Source organism: Hemitrygon akajei, chromosome 5 (genome assembly GCF_048418815.1).
Source record: "Hemitrygon akajei chromosome 5, sHemAka1.3, whole genome shotgun sequence".
Classification (NCBI taxonomy): Eukaryota; Metazoa; Chordata; class Chondrichthyes; order Myliobatiformes; family Dasyatidae; genus Hemitrygon; species Hemitrygon akajei.
Window position 1 is genome coordinate 31,355,034 of NC_133128.1, and position 19,381 is coordinate 31,374,414.

Consider the following 19,381-nt stretch of genomic DNA (forward strand, 5'->3'; position numbering starts at 1 on the left):
TTCAAGAATGGTTTTCTGACAAAAGCCAGATACTTTTCTGCTGAATGAACACGGCAATTAAATTGCACAGCAAAAGTATTCCAAAAAATCAATTTGCTATATGTTCTAATTTAAGAACTACACACTTAGCCTCTGTAAAGTGGCCAGCGAGAGTATGTTTGTGGTCTTCTGCTGCTGTAGCCCAAGGTTCAACACATTTTACATTCAGAGATACTCTTCTGCACTTCACTGTTGTAACGTGTGGTTACTTGAGTTGCCATTTTGTCAGCTAGAAAGTCTGGCCTTTGTCCTCTAAACTCTCTCATTAACAAGGTGTTTTTACCCACAGAACTGGCGCTAACTGGATGCTTTTTGTTTTCGTACCATTCTCTGCAAACTCCAGAAACTGTTGTGCTTGAAAATCTCAGGAAGTCACCATTTTCAGAGATATTCAAACCACCCCATCTGGCACCAACAATCATTCCACTATCAAAGGAATTTAGATCATATTTCTTCCCCATTCTAATGTTAGCTCTGAACAACAACTGAATCTCTTGATCAGGTCTGCATGCTTTTATGCATTGAGTTGCTGCAACAATATTTGCTGATTCGGTATTTGCATTAACAAGCAGGTGTAACAGTGGCCACTGAGTGTATACTTACAATTATAATTTTGCTTTAAGACATTTAATCATCAACTCTGCGAACACTGATAAGGCAAGAGATGTACTAATACACCTAACCTCGAAACTTTTGGTAAGACATGGTTTCTGATTAAATAATCCAAATATTTATATGATTCTTCCTGATCCGCAGTAAAATAATTCTGTCTATTTCCTTCAGGGTTTTCTTTAAAGCTCTTTTCCCCTCAAAACACCCAAGATCATGGGTGCAAGTGGCAATTGTATACACAAAAAGAGGAGATAATGGCAAAGCCAACCTGAGTTTCAAATCCATTCTTGATCAGTAAAGCAACGAAACTGATGACTTCTCCAACATGCTTGTCATTATCTGTTGCATATGTCACAAAGACTTTTCCTGGTAAAAATTAAAACATCATCATCTCAATACAAATCATCTTTGAAAATTCTGATGCATCTTTTCTATGTTTTCACTGTGGAAATTCAATACCAATTGCAATTGAGAACTCCCTGCGGAGGATGAAATAACATTCGTCCCATTTAAATAACACTTCTTAGACAGGAAATGCAATACTGATGTTAGCTCTTTGAGCACACAGTATTGTCTGATACAAATACGATTTCCCAGTTAGAAATACAAAATTAACAAAGCAGATACATGATTCTTTCAGAAAAAAAAAATCCTCGCCTCAATCTGGAAACTTACTCTGTTCACGGGGAAGTGGCACACTGACTGGCATATTTGTATTTACTGGATCTGTGGGAGCAGGTGGCCTGAGAACACAAGACAGAACATGAGAAGGTTGTAAATATTCTGTTGCAAGGTTCCTCACTTTACACATAAATACATATTTTTGATTCAACATTAACAACGTTGATGATAGAACTCTTCCTTGACACATTTATAACTCAGACTCTTAGACTTTCAAACAAAATAAAGTTATCCTATATAATCGGAATAACCAGTCAGCACAAATGCCAGGACATCACAGTTGGAATTAGGCTACACGAGTCCCTCAGGCTTTTCCCCACCATTCAGAATTTACCGTCATGTGTGTTGAAAATGCTCAAAGACTGGAATTCTTTCCCAGTAGGTTGTGGATGTTTAAAGATTTACATCCTAAGGAGGTTCTTTCCCCACAATGGAAACACCTATTTCTCGATTTACAGGCCTCAGACACAGCCCCTTGACATCTATTCTGCGAAACAACATTTGAACAATATCATCTCTCTTTCTTCTAAAATCCAAAAAAAAAAGGCGCGCCATACTGCTTGTCTCAGTTTCAACTCAGGACGTCCCTTCCTATCAAGGAAGGCCCCAAGATTGGGGGAAATCAAGGACTAGAGGATGTAGGTTTAAGTGAGGGGGAAAGATTTAAAAGGAATTTGAGAGGCAACTTTGTTGTACATACACATAAGACCATAAGACGTAGGAGCAGAATTAGACCATTTAGCCCATCAAGTCTGCTCCACCATTCAATCATGGCTGATCCTCTTCCCCTCCTCCTCGCCTTCTCCCTGTAACCTTTGATGCCATGTCCGATCAAGAACCTATCAATCTCTGCCTTAAATACACCCAACGACCTGGCCTCCACAGCTGCACGTGGCAACAAATTCCACAAATTCACCACCATCTGGCTAAAAAAATTTCTCTGCATCTCTGTTTTGAAAGGGCACCCCTCTATCCTGAGGCTGCGCCCTCTTGTCCTAGACTCTCCCACCATGGGAAACATCCTTTCTACATCTACTGTCTAGTACTTTCAACATTTGAAAGGTTTCAATCAGATCACCCCTCATCCTTCTAAATTCCAGTGAGTACAGACCCAGAGCCATCATATGTTCCTTCTATGATAACCATTTCATTCCTGGAATCCTTGTGAACCTCCTCTGGACCCTCTCCAATGCCAGCACATCTTTTCTAAGATGAGGAGCCCAACACTGTTCACAATACTCATGGTGAGGCCTCACCAATGCCTTATAAAGCCTCAGCATCACATCCTTGTTCTTGTATTCCAGTCCTCTTGAAATGAATGCTAATATTGCATTTGCGTTCCTCACCACCAACTCAACCTGCAAGTTAACCTTTAGGGTGTTTTTGTGCAAGGACTCCCAAGTCCCTTTGCATCTCAGACTTTTGGATTTTCTCCCCATTTGGGGGAAAATACCAAGTGCATGACCGTGCATTTTCCAACATTGTATTTCATTTGCCACTTTCTTACCCATTCTCCAAATCTGCCTTTCTGCATCCAACCTGTTTCCTCAACACTACCTGCCATTCCACCAATCTTTGTATCACCTGCAAATCTGGAAACAAAGACATCTATTCCATCATCTAAATCATTTATATACAGCATAAAAAGAAGTGTCCCAACACCGACCCCTACGGAACACCACTAGTCACTGGCAGCCACGCAGAAAAAGATCCTTTTATTCCCACTCGCTGCCTTCTTCCAATCAGCCAATGCTCTAACCATCTTAGTAACTGTCCTATAATACCACAGGCTCTTAACTTGGTCGTAGGCCTTCTGAAGCTCCAAATGTACAACATCAACTACATCCCCTTTATCTATCCTACTTGTAATCTCTTCAAAGAATTCCAACCGGCTCGTCAGGCAAGATTTTCCCTTAAGGAAACCATGCTGACTTTGTCCTATCTTGTCTTGAGTCATCAAGTACTCCATCACCTCATCCTTAACAATTGACTCTAAAATCTTCCCAACCAATGAGGTCAGGCTAACTGGTCTATGATTTCCTTTCTGTTGCCTTTCTCCTTTCTTGAAGAATGGAGTGACATTTTCAATTTTCAAGTCCTCTGGCACAATGCCAGAGTCCAATGATTTTTGGAAGATCATTTCTAATGCCACCATAATCTCTAATGTTACCTCGTTCAGAACCCTAGGGTACAGTTCATCTGGTCCGGGTGACTTATGTACCTTTCAGCCTTTTAGCTTTTTCAGCACCTTCTCTCTTGTATTCATAACTGCACCCACTTCTCCTACACACACTACATCTAGCACACTGCTAGTGTATTCCACAGTGAAGACTGATTGAAAATACTCATTTAGTTCATCTGCCATCGCCTTGTCCCCCGTTATTATTTCTCTTGCCTCATTTTCTAGCGGTGCTATATCCACTCTAATCTCTCTTTTTTTTAAAAAACATACTTGAAAAAGCTTTTTCTATCCACTTTGATATTATTTGCTAGTTGGTTTCATATTTCATCTATGATACTTTTAGTTGCTCTCCGTAGGTTTTTAAAAAACTTCCCAATCCTCTGTCTTCCCACAAACTTTTGCTTTGTTGTATGCCCTCTCTTTGGTTTTTATATATTAGCTTTGACTTCCCTCGACTTTGACTTCACGGTTGTACAATTTTGTCATTTAAGTATTTCTTCACTTTTAGATTACACACGTCCTGCACCTTCCTCATTTTCCCCAGAAACGCACGCCATTGCTGCTCTGCTGACATTCCTGACAGCAGCTCCTTCCAATTTACTTTGGCCAACTCTTCTCTCATACCACTGTAACTTTCATTACTCCACTGAAATACTGCTACATCAGACTTGACTTTCTCCCTATCAAATTGAACTCAATCATATTGTGATTATTGGTTTCTGAGAGTTATTTTACCTTAAGCTCCTGAATTGCCTCCGATTCATTACATAACACCCAATCCAGTATAGCTGATCCCCTAGTAGGCTCAACGACAAACTGCTCTAAAAAGCCATCTCTTAGACATTCAACAAATTCACTCTCTTGAGATCCACTACCAACCTGATTTTCACAATCGACCTGCATGTTAAAATCTCCCATGACCATCATAACGTTGCCCTTTTGACACGCCTTTTCTATTTCCTGAGTATGTAGGCTGGTATGTATGTGGAATGAGCTGCCAGAAGTGTTTAGAAAGATACAACTTTTAAAAGAGAGTTGGGCAGGTACATGAATAGGAAAGGTTTGGAAGTTAATAATCACAAATGGAATTAGCTTGGATAGGCATGTTGATCATAAAGGCCCAGTTTGGCCAAAGGGCCTCATTCCATGCTGTATAACTCTAACCTATCTAACAAGCCAACACTGCACCCTTCCAAAGAAGTAATTTAACCTGCGCACTGATTTACCTTTGTGGTCTCTTCAATCAATCTCTATAAGTGCAACAAGACCATCACATTGACAATCCATTAAGGTGACGATAGTAACAGTTTCACCACTGCATGGTGCACCAACATAATTTGGTTTCTATAATCAGTTTACAAATCTTCAAACTCTTACCTTCTGAAAAAAAGTGTGCTTTCACATTCTTATATTAAATGTTTAAAGTCCACGTTTCCTCACCTCACACCCTATTTTATCATCTTTTTGGTCAATTACTTAAAAAACACAGCACCTAAGCCGTCTCAAGGTTTACATTCTCACCCTGGAGAATGAAGCACTGCGGCTCTGATGAGATGATAAAGCAAACGCTCAGGTTCAGGCATGAAGTAAGGTCCTGATGACTGGTGGACCATCACAAGGACACATCCAGACATGATGAACTCTCCTCGCAGGCATTGCAGAGATGTGATGTTTGCAGTGCAAAAAAGGTCATTTATTTGTACCGCATCTTTAGTAATAACACAAAGGAATGTACCAGACTGATTTATTTTTAAGTACTATGAGCAAAAATGCCATTAGGTATAATGGCAGGGAAACATTTATGTCTGCCTATTAAACACTCAAAACTCACACAATAAAGTGATTATCCAGACTTTTCTCCCCTCCCCAAATGAATCATTTTAACAATTATATTTATGTTATTTTGTTGCATTCCATTTTATGTACTCTACTAATGTTTTTAAACTATTACATTAACCTACATAGTCTTACCATTTTCACTATTACTGCTTCCTGTAGGCTGCTATGTAAAACATCAGTAATCGATAAATAAATCTTTATAAATGTCACAGAAAAATGTCTGACCTATATCTTGATGTAACTAATACACCTTATTTTTTTTTTAAAAATCATGACCTCTAAAATGGCAAAAAGGAAGCAAGAAAAATACTTAAAATTCCTACCTCTGTAAAGAAAAATTTACAGGACCATTTGGAGGAATGAAACCTGCAATTAGATTGAAATATGACCAGTCACACAGAGTAAACTGTTGAATATTACAGATTAACTGCAATGAGTCAGCCGATTTCCAAAATGTAATTCATGTTTATCATTGCCATTTCTTCCATGAGTTTACATTTCGACTCTGGTAATGTTCCCAGAGCCGTCATCTGCTAATCTTCAGCCATTTTTCCCTCTCCTTTTATTTAAACCCCAAATCACTTACCAATGAATATGAATGCATGAATATTTTACTACTAAATACATGTGCACAGATTCAGAAGTGCCAAATACATTTTAAATCTCAAATATTCACCTACTCCTCAGAAGAAAAGAGAAGAGCTCTGTTGGAAAGCTATGATTTCACTACATAAGAGTGCCCATCCTTATGAACAAGATAATACCATTGGTGCAGTTATAACAGAGAGCTATACTGAGATTAATAGCAATGTCACAGTAGAAAACAGATGAACAAGAAATAAGTTAATTAACTCAATCATGGAGTCTCAGGATCTGTCATTTTTAATTCGAAGAATGCAGTCCCCCACCCCCAACAAAGTAGTTCCCCGTCTTCCATTAAAGGTTTCAAGTGATCATAGAAAAGACCAGTAATCAGCTAATACCTTAAAAACTCACTCCATAAGCCCTATTTACCGAAAATATGGCACTCATTAGTTTGAATAAAAGGGTCGAGAAATGTGCAAAATCACCTGCACTCATCTGCAAGTATTTCTGGATAAATGAAGTTAATGGCCACTGATATTAAAGTGCTCTCAGTTTTTAATCTCTATATTTCACTCCTGCTCCAACATACACTTTGAAGAACATAAGGCGGAGGAGGGCCACTCAACCCTTCCATGGCTAATCTCCTTCAAACACCATTTCACTGCCTTATCCCATATCCCTCCTTCTTTTAATATCCAGATAGTTATTAATCATTATACTAAAATCAATCATTGACTCATCTCTCAGAACCCTTCAGCGTTGAATATTCTGAAGACTGACCACCCGCTTGGTGTAAAACTTTCACACTCCTGTCCCAATGGTCCACCCTGATTTCAAGACTGTGACTGCTGGCTCTGGGCTCATCACTCTGTACAGCCTTCCAATAACTTATAGATTAAATAAAGTGCAACAAGGTTAAAGATGCAGAACGATGATACATGTTTGAAGAGAAGCAGTAATAAGCACAGAGTAAACAAAATAATCATTCGGCCAAACACTTACGGTTTACCCTGTTTCTATTGGACTGATTTATCAGAAATAAGCTGTGTAAAGTACACCAAGAAATAACACCTTGTATCCCTCCACAGGATACAGCAACATGGGCAAGGCCGACATGGGGTCCTTTGCAGTCCTCTTGAAACAAGCGGACTTGCTGGACCGTTTCTAAGAGCAGTTAATATTCAACAGTCTCAGGTCACTTTTGGAAAACAGAAACTCTCCTTTACAAAGGAACATGCCCTGTTGCCTTGGTAGGATCTGAATCAACAGAACCAACCTAGTAAATTGTAACGCTTGTAAATTAACCAGTATTGTAACACAGCTTGTGGCAGATAAACACGGCGCAGTACCAGACAATTCTAGCAGCTGAAGTACTGAAGGACAATAAAGAGATCTACTGGATTTTATTTCAGAACAGATGAGCTCTATTGGGACATTCTACTGATGCAGTGATTTTGATGAGTAACCCAGATGCATAGATGAGCAATCCAGAAACCAGAGTTCAAATCCCACCACTGCACCTATGGAGCATTAATTCAGTTAATAACTTTAATAAATATAAAGTCAAGTTAGTAACAACCATAAGATCACTATTGTAACTGAAATTCCCTCAGGGGAGGAAGTTAGCCACCTTTAACCTTACCCAGATCGGTTTCTGTACTTCTAACCACACAGCCGTGTGGCTGGTTCAAAAACATCCTCTGAACAGGCCCGAGGTGCAGCTTTATTCAATACAATTGGGCGTGGGCCTTGCCAGCAATGTCCACATCCCAAAAACTGTAACATCTAGCACTGTTTATAAACAGAGAAACAAAATGTAGATGCTACAAATATGAATTTTTAAAAAGAGTGCGAGAGATATTCAGTAGCTCCGGAGGCATACAGGGAGAAAAAACAGGACACTGACCTTTCACCGTATAAAAGCTTTAGACCATAGTTCAGAGCCAATGATAGTTTCTCCAAGACGTGATTACATCAAAGATATTTAAGACAAAAAGTGGAGCTGGTGAACAATGATAATTAATAAACCAATTAAACTTAGAGGATTTCCATATCTTAAAAATTGTTACGAGAGGGAAAGGTGCCAGAAAACCAATGGTCAACCTTCACATAAAAAAAGGATTTAGCATCAAGTCCAGGAAACTACAGTCTGATTTGCTTCACATCAGTGGTTAGAAATATTACAGAATCCTTATTCAAATGATGTAATAGAAAAATAAACCAAGAAATTGAGAAAATAAGCAGTGAATTAATTCCAAAGGGGAAGGACTCGTTTGACCAACCTTACAGAATCCTTTGACGAAGTAACCGAAAGAACAGAACAGATGAGGATCAGCTTATAGATATATACTTGGATTTTTTAAATCAGACTTTTGAGTCAAAATCAGCCCATGTCCTAGCACAGAAGTGTGAAGTCAGAGGAAGAACAGCACAACACAAAAAAAGTTAATGGGTTTTTGTTTTATTAAATGTTTTGGGGGTTAGTAGTTATTCAGATTGGAAAATAGTTAATTAAATGTTCTACAAATAACGTCTTGACCACAGCTGTTCAACATTTGTAGAAGTCATTTGAATAATTAAAAGGATTAAATGGGTAGGGGGGTAATGAGAAAGGCTTTTATTGCAAGAGGATTTAAGTGCATGAATGGAGACACCTTAAGATCATAAGACATAGGAGCAGAATTAGGCTATTGAATCCATCAGAGGAAGGACATTGAGGCTTTGGAGAGGATACAGAAGAGGTTTGCCAGTATGCTGCCTGGATTAAAGGATGTGCTATAAAGAGAGGTTGGAGAAAGCTTGGGTTGTTTTCCCTGGCGTGGTGGAACCCTGCGGGGAGATCTGACAGAAGCTTATAATGTGAGAGGAGGCATAGATAGAAAGACAGCATCTTCCCCCCCCCCCCCCAAGGTTGAAATGTCTGATACCAGAGGGTGTGCACTTAAGGTGAGAGGGAGCAACTTCAAAGGAGATATGACGGACTTTTCTTCTTTAAGTACACAGACAGTGGTGGGTGTCTGGAATGTGCAGCCTATGCCGGTGGTAGAGGCAGATACAGTACAGATTTTTAGGAGACATTTAGAGAGGCATGAATGTGAATGAAATGGAATGATAAGGACAGCATAGGAAGAGGGGATTAGTGTAATTGGCTATTTGATTACTAATTTAATTGGTATTGCACAACTTTGTAGGCCAAAGGGCCTGTTCCTGTGTTGTACTGTTCTACAAGTCTGCTCCACCGTTCAATTATGGATGATTTATTTTCCTTCTCAACCGCATTCTCCCACTGTCTCCCATAACCTTTGACGTACCTACTAATTAAGAACTTATCAACCTTCACTTTAAATATTCCAAATGACTTGGACTCCATGGCCGACTGTGCAAATGAATTCCATAGGTTTACCACTCTCTGGCTATAAAGAAGTTCCTCCACATCTCTATTCTCACATCTCTGGCCCTTTGATTCTAGGTTCACCCCTTCCTACAACTATAAAGTGTACCGATAAGATAGCACCTGGCAATAGAGTGGATATAATGTTGGTTACCAGGTTAATTCATGAGAGTTAAGGTGCATTTCCTTATGATAAGAAATGGAGAAGGCTGAGTTTACATTTTCAGACTTAGAAGAATGAGTCATGATCTCACTGAAAAACAAAATTCTGAAAGGATAGAAGAGGAGTTGATTTCTCCCTGGTTGGGTTTTCCAGATAGGGGCGAAATTAGGCTATTCAGCACATATATTGTGGTCTTATGGTCTAAAACATGCAATTCACTGTAGGTTTCAATGAACATGTGACAAATAAAACTAATCTTTAAAAACAAAGCAGCTATCCATCTCTGCCTTAAAGACTCCACCTTAAATATCGCTGCTGTGGAAGAAAGTCCCATAGGCTCATTGCACTTAAAACAAAATGGCTCATCTCTGCCTTAAAAGGATAACCCTAATTCTACAGTCTCCCACAGGAACCACCTTCTACACATTTACCATGTCAAGATCTCTCAGGATCTCCAATGGTTCAAGTCAGTCCCTTCAGACTTTCCTTAACTCCAACAGAAAGAAAGAAGCACAGTTTGTCCAACACTTACTAACGACACAACCCATTTTCTTCCCGGGGATCAGCCGAATAAACCTTGCTTGAACTGATTTCAGTATTTCTTGCCTTTAAATAAAGAGGCCTGTTCATTCAAAGATTCATTAGTACATTTTCTAGTAGTCCAAATCTTACCCCACATTACTGAGATATTCTCTACCTATTTTGGTACTCAGCTGTCCTAGCAATAAACAAAAAACACTGCTAGCTTTTCTAACTGTTATTCTTTTACGCTTATCATTTTGATAAAGCGAGACTTCTACTTCTCTGAGCCCTGTAATAATTCATTGTGCTGTTGATGTAACACACAAAATGCTGGAGGAACTCAGCAGGCCCGACAGCATCTACGGAAAAGAGTATAATCGATGATTCGGGTCAAGGCCCTTCAGCGGGATTTGGCCCAAAAGGTTGTCTATACTCTTCTGCATAGATGCTGCCTGGCCTGCTGAGCTCCTCCAGCATTTTGTGTGTGTGTTGCTTGGATGTCCAATATTTGCAGACTTCACTTGTATCATTTTTATGCCGATATAGAGAAATTTCTACAGGGTTCACAAACATTCTCGCACCAATGTAGGTCTTCAAAGCAGTATGTGTGCCCCAGATCCACCCAGCTACAATTTTGCAGCTCTGACATCTAATAACAATGTACGTAGGAATTAAACTTCCTCTACAGAACCATTTTAATGAGTTGTTTCATGAACACGCTATCAAGAAAAATTCATAGCTCACCTGGTGTCCCAAAAGGGCTGAGGTCTACTCTTCTGGGTGGTGCAAGAGGAAAGCAACGCGGTTCAGGAACATACACAGAAACGCCAGGTTGGCAAGGGCTCTGTTGCGAGAAAGGACTGCCTGGTCGAACTTGGTAAGACAGCAAAGGAAGCCCTGGTTCAAGGTGCGTTAGTCCAAGCGTGCCATGTGATGCAACTGCTGATAATGGTATGCTCCCATTTTGCAGTGAATAAGTCACGCTGGCACTCTGCATCAAGTTGTCACCAGATACAAAACTATCACGTCCCATTGAGGTGGTGGCAGAAGGACTGTGCCAATGTTGACCATGACTTGAAGGAGAACTGCTACAGTTATTCATATGATAAAATGGAGCGCCACCACAAGTACTGTCAGCACCTTTAGATAAGGCGTCAGAGCATGTTGGAGACTGAGAGAGTTGTCTGAAATGGTCAGTGGAGCACCAATTCCCTGGCACTGGCCTGTAAGTGTCACATGATGGGATCTGTGATGTTGAAAGAGAACTCTCGCAGTCTGTTTCATCATTTTCCTCTGGTCTGTTCTGTGAGGTACATTCTTGAGAAGAATGTGGGTAACTGTGGAAAAACAGTAAGAAATGTTAAAACTTTGGTTTAAACACCCAAAGTATAGAACCGAAAGGCTCAAGACAACAGTTGATCAGTATAAAGAGTACTGCGAATCTTAATTTCAGCATACTGAAGTCAAACAGAGTATGCAAGAGAATAAAACACTATTTAATAAGTGCAGGAAAAAGTAAACAGCTCAGTCAAAAACACTGCTTCAATTCTTTTGGGATCTATTCCCAAGTACATTTTCATTAAATCCTAATGATTGAAGATAAACTGTATTCCCTCCTCACATCCATACGTTCCCAATGTCAGGAAGAAATGGGTTGGAAGACTGGTGTGGGTGTGCATGACAGCATGTACTAACTGGCCTGTAGATCCTTTGGAATGATTCTTCCCTCACATGGTTGGAGAATGGAGGGAATTCTGAGGAATAGGATCAACCGGCATTTGGAAAGACAGGATCTGATTAGGAGTTAGCCTGGTCTTATGCGAGGGAAGTCCTGTTTGACAAAACATTTTTGAAGAGGTAACCATAATGGTAGATTTGGGAAGGGCATTGAATGCTATCAGTTTTGACTTCAACAAGTCTTTAGACAAGGTCTTGAATGGTAGATTAGCCTAGATGGTTAGGTCCCTTGGGGTCCAGGGAGACTGAGTTAAGTGTTGCACCCTTGTTGTTCATTATTAGTTTTTTTTTTTTAATTTTTTTATTAGTTTTTCAAAACATTTTACAAATTAAAAACCCCAAATCCCAATGAGGAGCATTAATACAGTGCAAAATTAAGCATACAATAACAATATGCTACCAAGGAAGAGAATTTAACAAAAAAAGCACCTAAATTAAAGACAAGTAAGCTTAGTGTCCTCCCCAAGCCCCACAACACAAGAAAAAAACAACAACAACTCCAGACCGACCACAACACAATATAAAGAGTATAAGTCAGGACAGTCAAACTCCCAGACTGTGAATACACTTCACAACAGAGGAGAATAATGCCTACTACCAGAAAAAAAAGGGAGCTGAAAGCAAGGGACCGAAAAGAAGAAAAAAAAGAAAAAAAACCCTAGTGAGGAGGAAGGTTATGAAAGTACTCAATAAAAGGTCCCCAGACCTTATGGAACTTTAGATCCGAATTAAGAACTGAATAATGAATTTTTTCGAGGTCCAAGCAGGCCATAATGTCGTTAAGCCATTGCGCATGAGTGGGCGGGGCAACATCTCTCCATCTAAGGAGGATCAAGCATCTAGCCAGGACAGAGGCAAAGGATAGTATTCGGCATTTGGTCGGACCCAGACATAAATCTGTCTCGCCCCAAAAACCGAACAGAGCAATTAAGGGGTTTGGTTCTAGGTGTTGTTCATTATTTATATAAAAATTTGATCAGTAAGTTTGTGAATGATATCAAATGAGGAGGTGTTGTTGATAGTGAAGATGGTTATCATAGATTACAAAGGAATGTCATTCAGCTAGGGAAGTAGGCCAAGGAATAGCAAATGGATTTCAAATCAGTTAAGTGTGCACTGATGCATTTTGGAACATCAAACCAGCAGAGGACTTGTACAATGAATGGTAGGGCACAAGGGAAGCAAGTGCTGGAATTCTCAATGAGGCCTTAAGAAAAATGATAAAAGAAACCAAAGAGCCACAAGGAATTAAAACTAGGAATGACCACAGAAGAAGAGAGCAAAGGAGTGATGAGTTGAGCTGAGAGGGAAAGGAACGCTGTACTGAAATGAGAGGCGCTATGGCTGGATAGAAGAAGGGAGGAAACAGGAAATAAGCACCAGAAACGATGATCTTCGCTCTAGACTGACAACCAAAGAGCTTACATGATATTCGATTACAAAAGCACAATTAAACAAGGTACAAAGACATTTCTGCTCAATGATGGCACCAATAACAGGAGACTGGTTGCATGCAGTTCCAGTGGAAATCACCAAATATTCCTGCTCAGGACTACTACAACTGAAATCCAGTCACAACCACAGGTACTTCAGTAAGCAATATTGTTTTAAGATGTTTTTAAAAATCTATTGATACTCAAAATTGCCAAATCCTAGACTACAGACCCAGGTTGCAAGTGCAGTTTCCCTTTAAGAAAAAGGAAACAAGGAAAGCACGCTGAGCTGCAAGAAAGATTGAAACATAAAGGATTTGTACCCCAACTCCTTCTGGCAAATGGAAAATAAAACTGAAGACGTCAGAGCAATATTGCTGTACTAGAGGGATATCAGGGACTGCTGTGTACTTTGCTTCATGGAAACGTGGCTACCCCCTGCTATTTTAGATGAACCGCTGCAGTTTGATGGCTTCACCTTTCTCTACAAAGACAGGACAGCTCAGTCTTTTAAAGGCCGAAGAAGTGGAGTATGCTTTATAATTAACTCATCGTGGTGCTCAGAAATGGTGGTTCTGGCGATCAAGTCTTTTTCACCTGCCGCCATCATCCTGGTAGCGGTGTACATTCCACCTCAGGCCAGTGTCAGGCAGACACTGGAGGAGCTAAGTTCCTTAATCAGCAATCTATCAAGTGCGTGAACCCTCAACAAGGCATCAGGCCCTGGTAGTGTACCTGGTAGGGCTCTGAAAAACTGTGCCTACCAACTGGCGGAAAGGTTCAAGGACATCTTCAGTTTCTCAATGCTGCAGTCAGAGGTTCCCACCAGCTTTAAAAGGGCAACAGTCATACTAGTGTCCTGAGGAGCAGAGTGAGCTACCTCAATGATTATCGCCCAGTGGCGCTCACATCTGCAATGAAGTGTTTTGAGAGACTGGTTATGGCTAGAATTAACTCCTGCCTAAGCAAGGACCTGGACCCACTGCAATTTGCCTATCACCACAATAGATCTACAGCAGATGCAATCTCACTGGCTCTCCACTCGGCCTTAGATCACCTGAACAACAGCAATACCTACGTCCAGCTGCTGTTTATTGACATCAGCTCAGGTTCAATACAATCATACCTTCAGTTCTTTCGTCTCTGCCACATCTGTTCCCAGGACAAGGTTTTCCTTTCCAGATCATCAGAAATATCCTCCTTCAAAGAATGGGAATACCCTTCCTCCACCATTGATACTGCCCTCACCCAAATGTCCTCCAATTTCCAGACATCTGCCCTCACCCCATCTTCCTGCCACCTTAACAAGGATAGTTATTCTTGACTTTACCTACCGCCCCATGAGCATATGCATTCAGCACATCATTCTCCATAACTTCAGCCATCTTCAATAGGATCCTACCAGCAAACAATACGCTTTTCGCAGGGATCGCACTCTCCGTGATTCCCTTGTCCATTCATCCCTTCCACTGATCTTCCTCCTGGCATCTACTGTATCTGGTGCTCCTGGTGTGGCCTCCTTTATTGGTGAGACCTGACATAGATTAGCTGACTACTTTGTTTAGCTCCCTTTGCTCCGTCTGCAACAAGCAGTATTTCCCGATTCCTCCTTCCCTTTCCCCCATGATCCTTTTCTGTCAGATTCCCCCTTCTTCAGTTTTTACCTTTTCCACCTATCATCTCCCAGCTTCTCACTATCCCCTACACACCTACCTTGCCCCCTCACCCACGTTCACCCATCATCTTCTAGCTTCCAATCTTCTTATTCAGAATTCCTCCCCCTTTCCACTCCAGTCCTGATGAAGGGTCTCTGCCTGAAACCTTTCCCCTTTATTCCTTTCTAAAGATCAGGGGACCCCAACCTGGGGTTCACGAACCCCAGGCTTTATGGCACTGGTTCATGGCATAAAAAAGGTTGGGAACTCCTGCCTGACGTGCTAAGTTCCTCGAGTATTTTGTGTGTGTTACATAACCACAGGCCACTCACACTGTTTAGTCTTTTCAGCATGATGCAACATTCAGTAATTACCACGAGCACCTGGTTTCCTGTTGCAGCAAGCAAACCATCAAATCAACCTCAGCAATTAACTGTAAGCCTATCAGAGAAATCAAATGACAAAGAAAAAGGTTACTATGGTGAAATAAATAAGTACCAGCAAAACACATGGATAACTGCAACGTGGGAGAGCAGGTTCGAGGATCCAATGAGCGAAACAGGAGACACTGATTTAACAATGGGTATGTGAGGTATTTATTTAAGAAATGGTCAGTGAAACACTAAATCAGGCATCTAGCTAAACAAGTATTTGTCTGGCTACCCAAAACCACTACACCGTACATTCAGTTACACTTTAAATGAACGGATACCCTGCTAAACCTCCCCGATTTATAAAACCCAAGAAGTAAGCACGTTACAAACGGGTCCTCAAACTGCAGGTGGGGGGAGGGGGGGAGAGGGGGTCGTCGATGTCAGCAGTGCTCTCTCTCAGTGGTCTTCAGGACAGGTCACAAATTCAGCCTGAAGTTGGGCCCCGTGGTTGGCAGGAAAGAAAGACAGCAAACCCTCTGCACGTGCTGTCTTTTGTACCCCCAGGGTGTCTGGAACCAGAGATGGGCTCCATTGCACCCATTAGCCAACCAATGGGAAAAGAGCATCGCATACCTTTTAACGGACCAATCAGCATGGCGGAAGCAGGTTTCAAAGAGAATAAACTACGCCCTCCAGAGGACAATAGCACAGGCTGGTTATGACAAATGCAGACCGTCAAGTTTGTATTCACAGCTGCGCATTTCATATTTCCTCGTGACATAGGAGATCGTTCAGCCCATTAAAAATATTCTAGCTAAAAATTTATAAAAATTGCATTGGCAGTAGCCAAAAAAGTTATCGCAGTTACTTGGAAATCTGATTTATATTTAACTATGGATCGTTGGAATAATGAAATACATAGTTGTATTCCACTTGAAAAAATTATGTATAATCTAAGAAATTAATATGATATATTTTTGAAAATTTGGTTCCCATACTTACAAACGATAGGATTAAATACATAGGTCCTTTGAAGATAAAATTATAGTAATTGGGGAAAGTAAAAATAAATATCAAAATTATTTTGAACTCCATGGAGCATGTGGGGATCCTCCGATATCCAGCCAATCTTTCTCTTCTTTCCTTTTTTTCTTTCTTTAGATAAGGGTTAAGGGGGGGAGGGTTAAGGGGAGGGGGGAGGGTTAATATTATTTTTCTTACTATTTTATCACCCCATTCATTCTTTGTAATTTCTAAAAATTAATAAATAAATAATATTTTTTTAAAATTCTAGCTCGCAGTGCAATGCCATCAACCCCATCTTACCAATCATTTCCTTATAAACTCTCCACTATCACCAACTCCACTCCAGTACTTCAACCAAATACTTACAATAGCAGTAGGTTATAGTGGGAAGCATTAATTCACTTATCAGAATGATCAGAATCAGGTTTATTATCACTGACATACATCATAAAATTGCAGCACAGTGAAGTACATAGACAGTTACTACAGGTTACAAAAAGTAATATTAAAAACAAATTAGTGCAGAAAGGGAGCAAAAAGTGAGGTAGAGTTCTTGGTCCATTCAAACAGCTAATGGTGGAGGGGAAGAAGCTGTTCTTAAAACGTTGAGTGTGTGTTTTCGGAGCATGTACCTCCTCCTTGGTGGTAGCAATGTGAAGAGGCCGTGTTCTGGATGGTAGGGATCATTAATGAAGGATGTTGCCTGAGCAACAGGAGCACCCTGAAGAAACTCATGTGGAAAATGTAGAATCACTACAAAGAGCAACACTATCCAAGGCCCCACCATCCTATCCATTAACCTTTCAAGCTAGTTTTTTTAAGCAGTCATTAAAAGACTATCACAGGAAGCAAAGCTGAGAACAGGTCAGGTGGTAACTGCTCATCATATAACATGCAAACTTGAAACAGGCCTTTTAGTCCTTTCTAAACCTCAGACATTTTTCGAAACAGTGACCCGTGATTGCAAAAAAAAAATTCCAACTTCCTTACTACGCCAAACTTTGAAAGTGTTTGATTAAAAATAGTGAACCAATGGACCTTAAGAAGATACTGATGACAGGTCTTTTTTGCCATAAGATTACAATTCAACCTCTTTAAAAACTAAAACATCTAGATATAGCTGCAAGTAATATTCCCTCCTTGAAACAACATTAGAAAATAGGAGTAGGAAGAGGCCATCCAGCCAGCCCCACCAATCAATATGATCTGTCCCACGTTTCGACTCCTCTGATTGATTGATTGAGATACAGTGCAGAATAGACCCTCCTGGCCCTTTGAGTCACTCTACCCAGCACCCCCCAATTTAACCCTAGCTAATCACTGACCAATTAACCTATCAACCAGTATGTCTTTGGACTGTGGGATAATATTTGAGTAATCTTGTATATACATAGTTTAAGCATTCTTGTTTATTTAAGTTATTAATTATGGGTTATATGTAAAAATACATTAATAGCAGACATTATCACACTATCACATGATACATGCACACCTCACTAAGAGTAAAGCAAAGCCAGACCTACATTCCCGGACTCCCGTGTTTTTCTTTCAACTAATTTAATGCTCTGAGGTGACAACACATAGCACAAAAGCAGAACATTCAAACTCCTTACAGACAGCAGCAGGAAAGGAAGCCGAGTTGCAGGTAATGTAAAGCATCGAGCTAACCACTACGCTACCATGCTTCTACACAAGTTCCCCACAGCCCTCAACTCTGCGATCCTTCACAAGTGTATCGACCTGATTTTTAAACAACTTCAGTGGTCAGGAGTAGAGAATTCCGGGGATTCACCACACTATGCAGGATGAATCTCCCACATGTTCAAAGAAGATCATCCCTATCTCTATATTTCAAATCCAAAGTTGAAAATTGCAAAATCAGTAGAAATATAAGATAATTAATGAGGTTTTAACTAGAATCAACTACATTAAAATGCTAAAGGTTTGTTATTAGTTATCAGACCAAAGCATAAGGAAAAGAGAAGATCCTAGATCCTGATTTGAAAATTTAGGACCAAGGGATAGTTTTGCATTCAAGATTGTCCCAGCTGTAACATTAAACCCAAACAAACTGAATGAATACTTCAGATTCCTTTTCATTCCCAAACTTCATGGATAATACAATAATTCTAACATCCTGGTGATCTGTCCGAAGAGGGAAATACCAATCAAGAACAAAGGAAGCACTGAGCAACATTAAACAGATCAACTTAACTTGGATTACCTACAGATTCAAATTAGCACAAATGTGTCTCTACCCAATCCCACACTTAGCAAAGTAACATATAGAGCCCCAACACATAGTTAGGTCCTGCCAGGACATGGTCAAGTTAATGGGTTCTACACTGATCATTATTACACTGTGAGATACTTTAACATAACTGGCTATAGAGGCACTTTTTATCACTGAAGCAGGTTGTTAGACCCAACCAGTCTACAGGTTATTCCATTTGATCCTCTTCTCAGCCTTTAGTTCACTTAATCACATATTCACACACCAAAGGCACCACACTGGCTGCATTTCTTCCAACCCCACTCCATTTCATTCTCTCACTCTCTCCGTATCAAAGGGAAATGCAACGGTGTGGATTCTATTAGATGAGGATGATGGAGAGAGAAAAAGATTGGTAGGATGTGCAAAAGCCATTTCAGCTGGGTTAAAGAAAAGGGTATCTGGCTATAGTGCCAGAGGAAAGTGCCTCTATATTCCACCAGCCTTTCCTAAAGTGCAAAGAACACCATGTAATGCCAATCACAGATCTTCTTCCACAGGGTAAATGGCCGTGTGCTAGGGTTGAGGAGCTCCATTTTTAATGACAATTCAAACACTCAATTTCACTTTATACTTTCTTTTAAATCATTCATACAAAATGGTTGTATTTACCATAATGAATAATTTTAAGGCAATTTTTTTTTAAACATTCATGCAGAAATTGTGGTTTGAACTTCCAATTGTGTCTCTTTAGCATTTGGCTTTCTCCTTCAACACCCTCCTGTCCAACCCAAGTACAACTGAATTTCTGTACACTTCCCACCTCATTCACAACTTACCTATAAGACATAGGAACAGAATTATGCCATTCAGCCCATCGAGTCCACTCCACCATTCCATCAGGGATGACCCTGGATATCACTTCACCCC

The 19,381-nt window shown here is 40.2% G+C and overlaps 1 protein-coding gene across 1 annotated transcript in view; it reads right to left on the minus strand.

Annotated features, from left to right (window-relative positions):
- LOC140727592 (E3 ubiquitin ligase TRAF3IP2-like) overlaps nt 1–19,381 on the minus strand; it is a 52,588-nt gene that overhangs the window by 8,981 nt on the left and 24,226 nt on the right. Inside the window, exons 2-5 of the mRNA XM_073045126.1 lie at nt 10,759–11,351; nt 5,677–5,719; nt 1,327–1,394; nt 920–1,017 (exon numbers count right to left, since the gene is read on the minus strand). Coding sequence (XP_072901227.1) covers nt 920–1,017; nt 1,327–1,394; nt 5,677–5,719; nt 10,759–11,351 — 802 coding nt within the window. The remainder of the gene's footprint in view (nt 1–919; nt 1,018–1,326; nt 1,395–5,676; nt 5,720–10,758; nt 11,352–19,381) is intronic.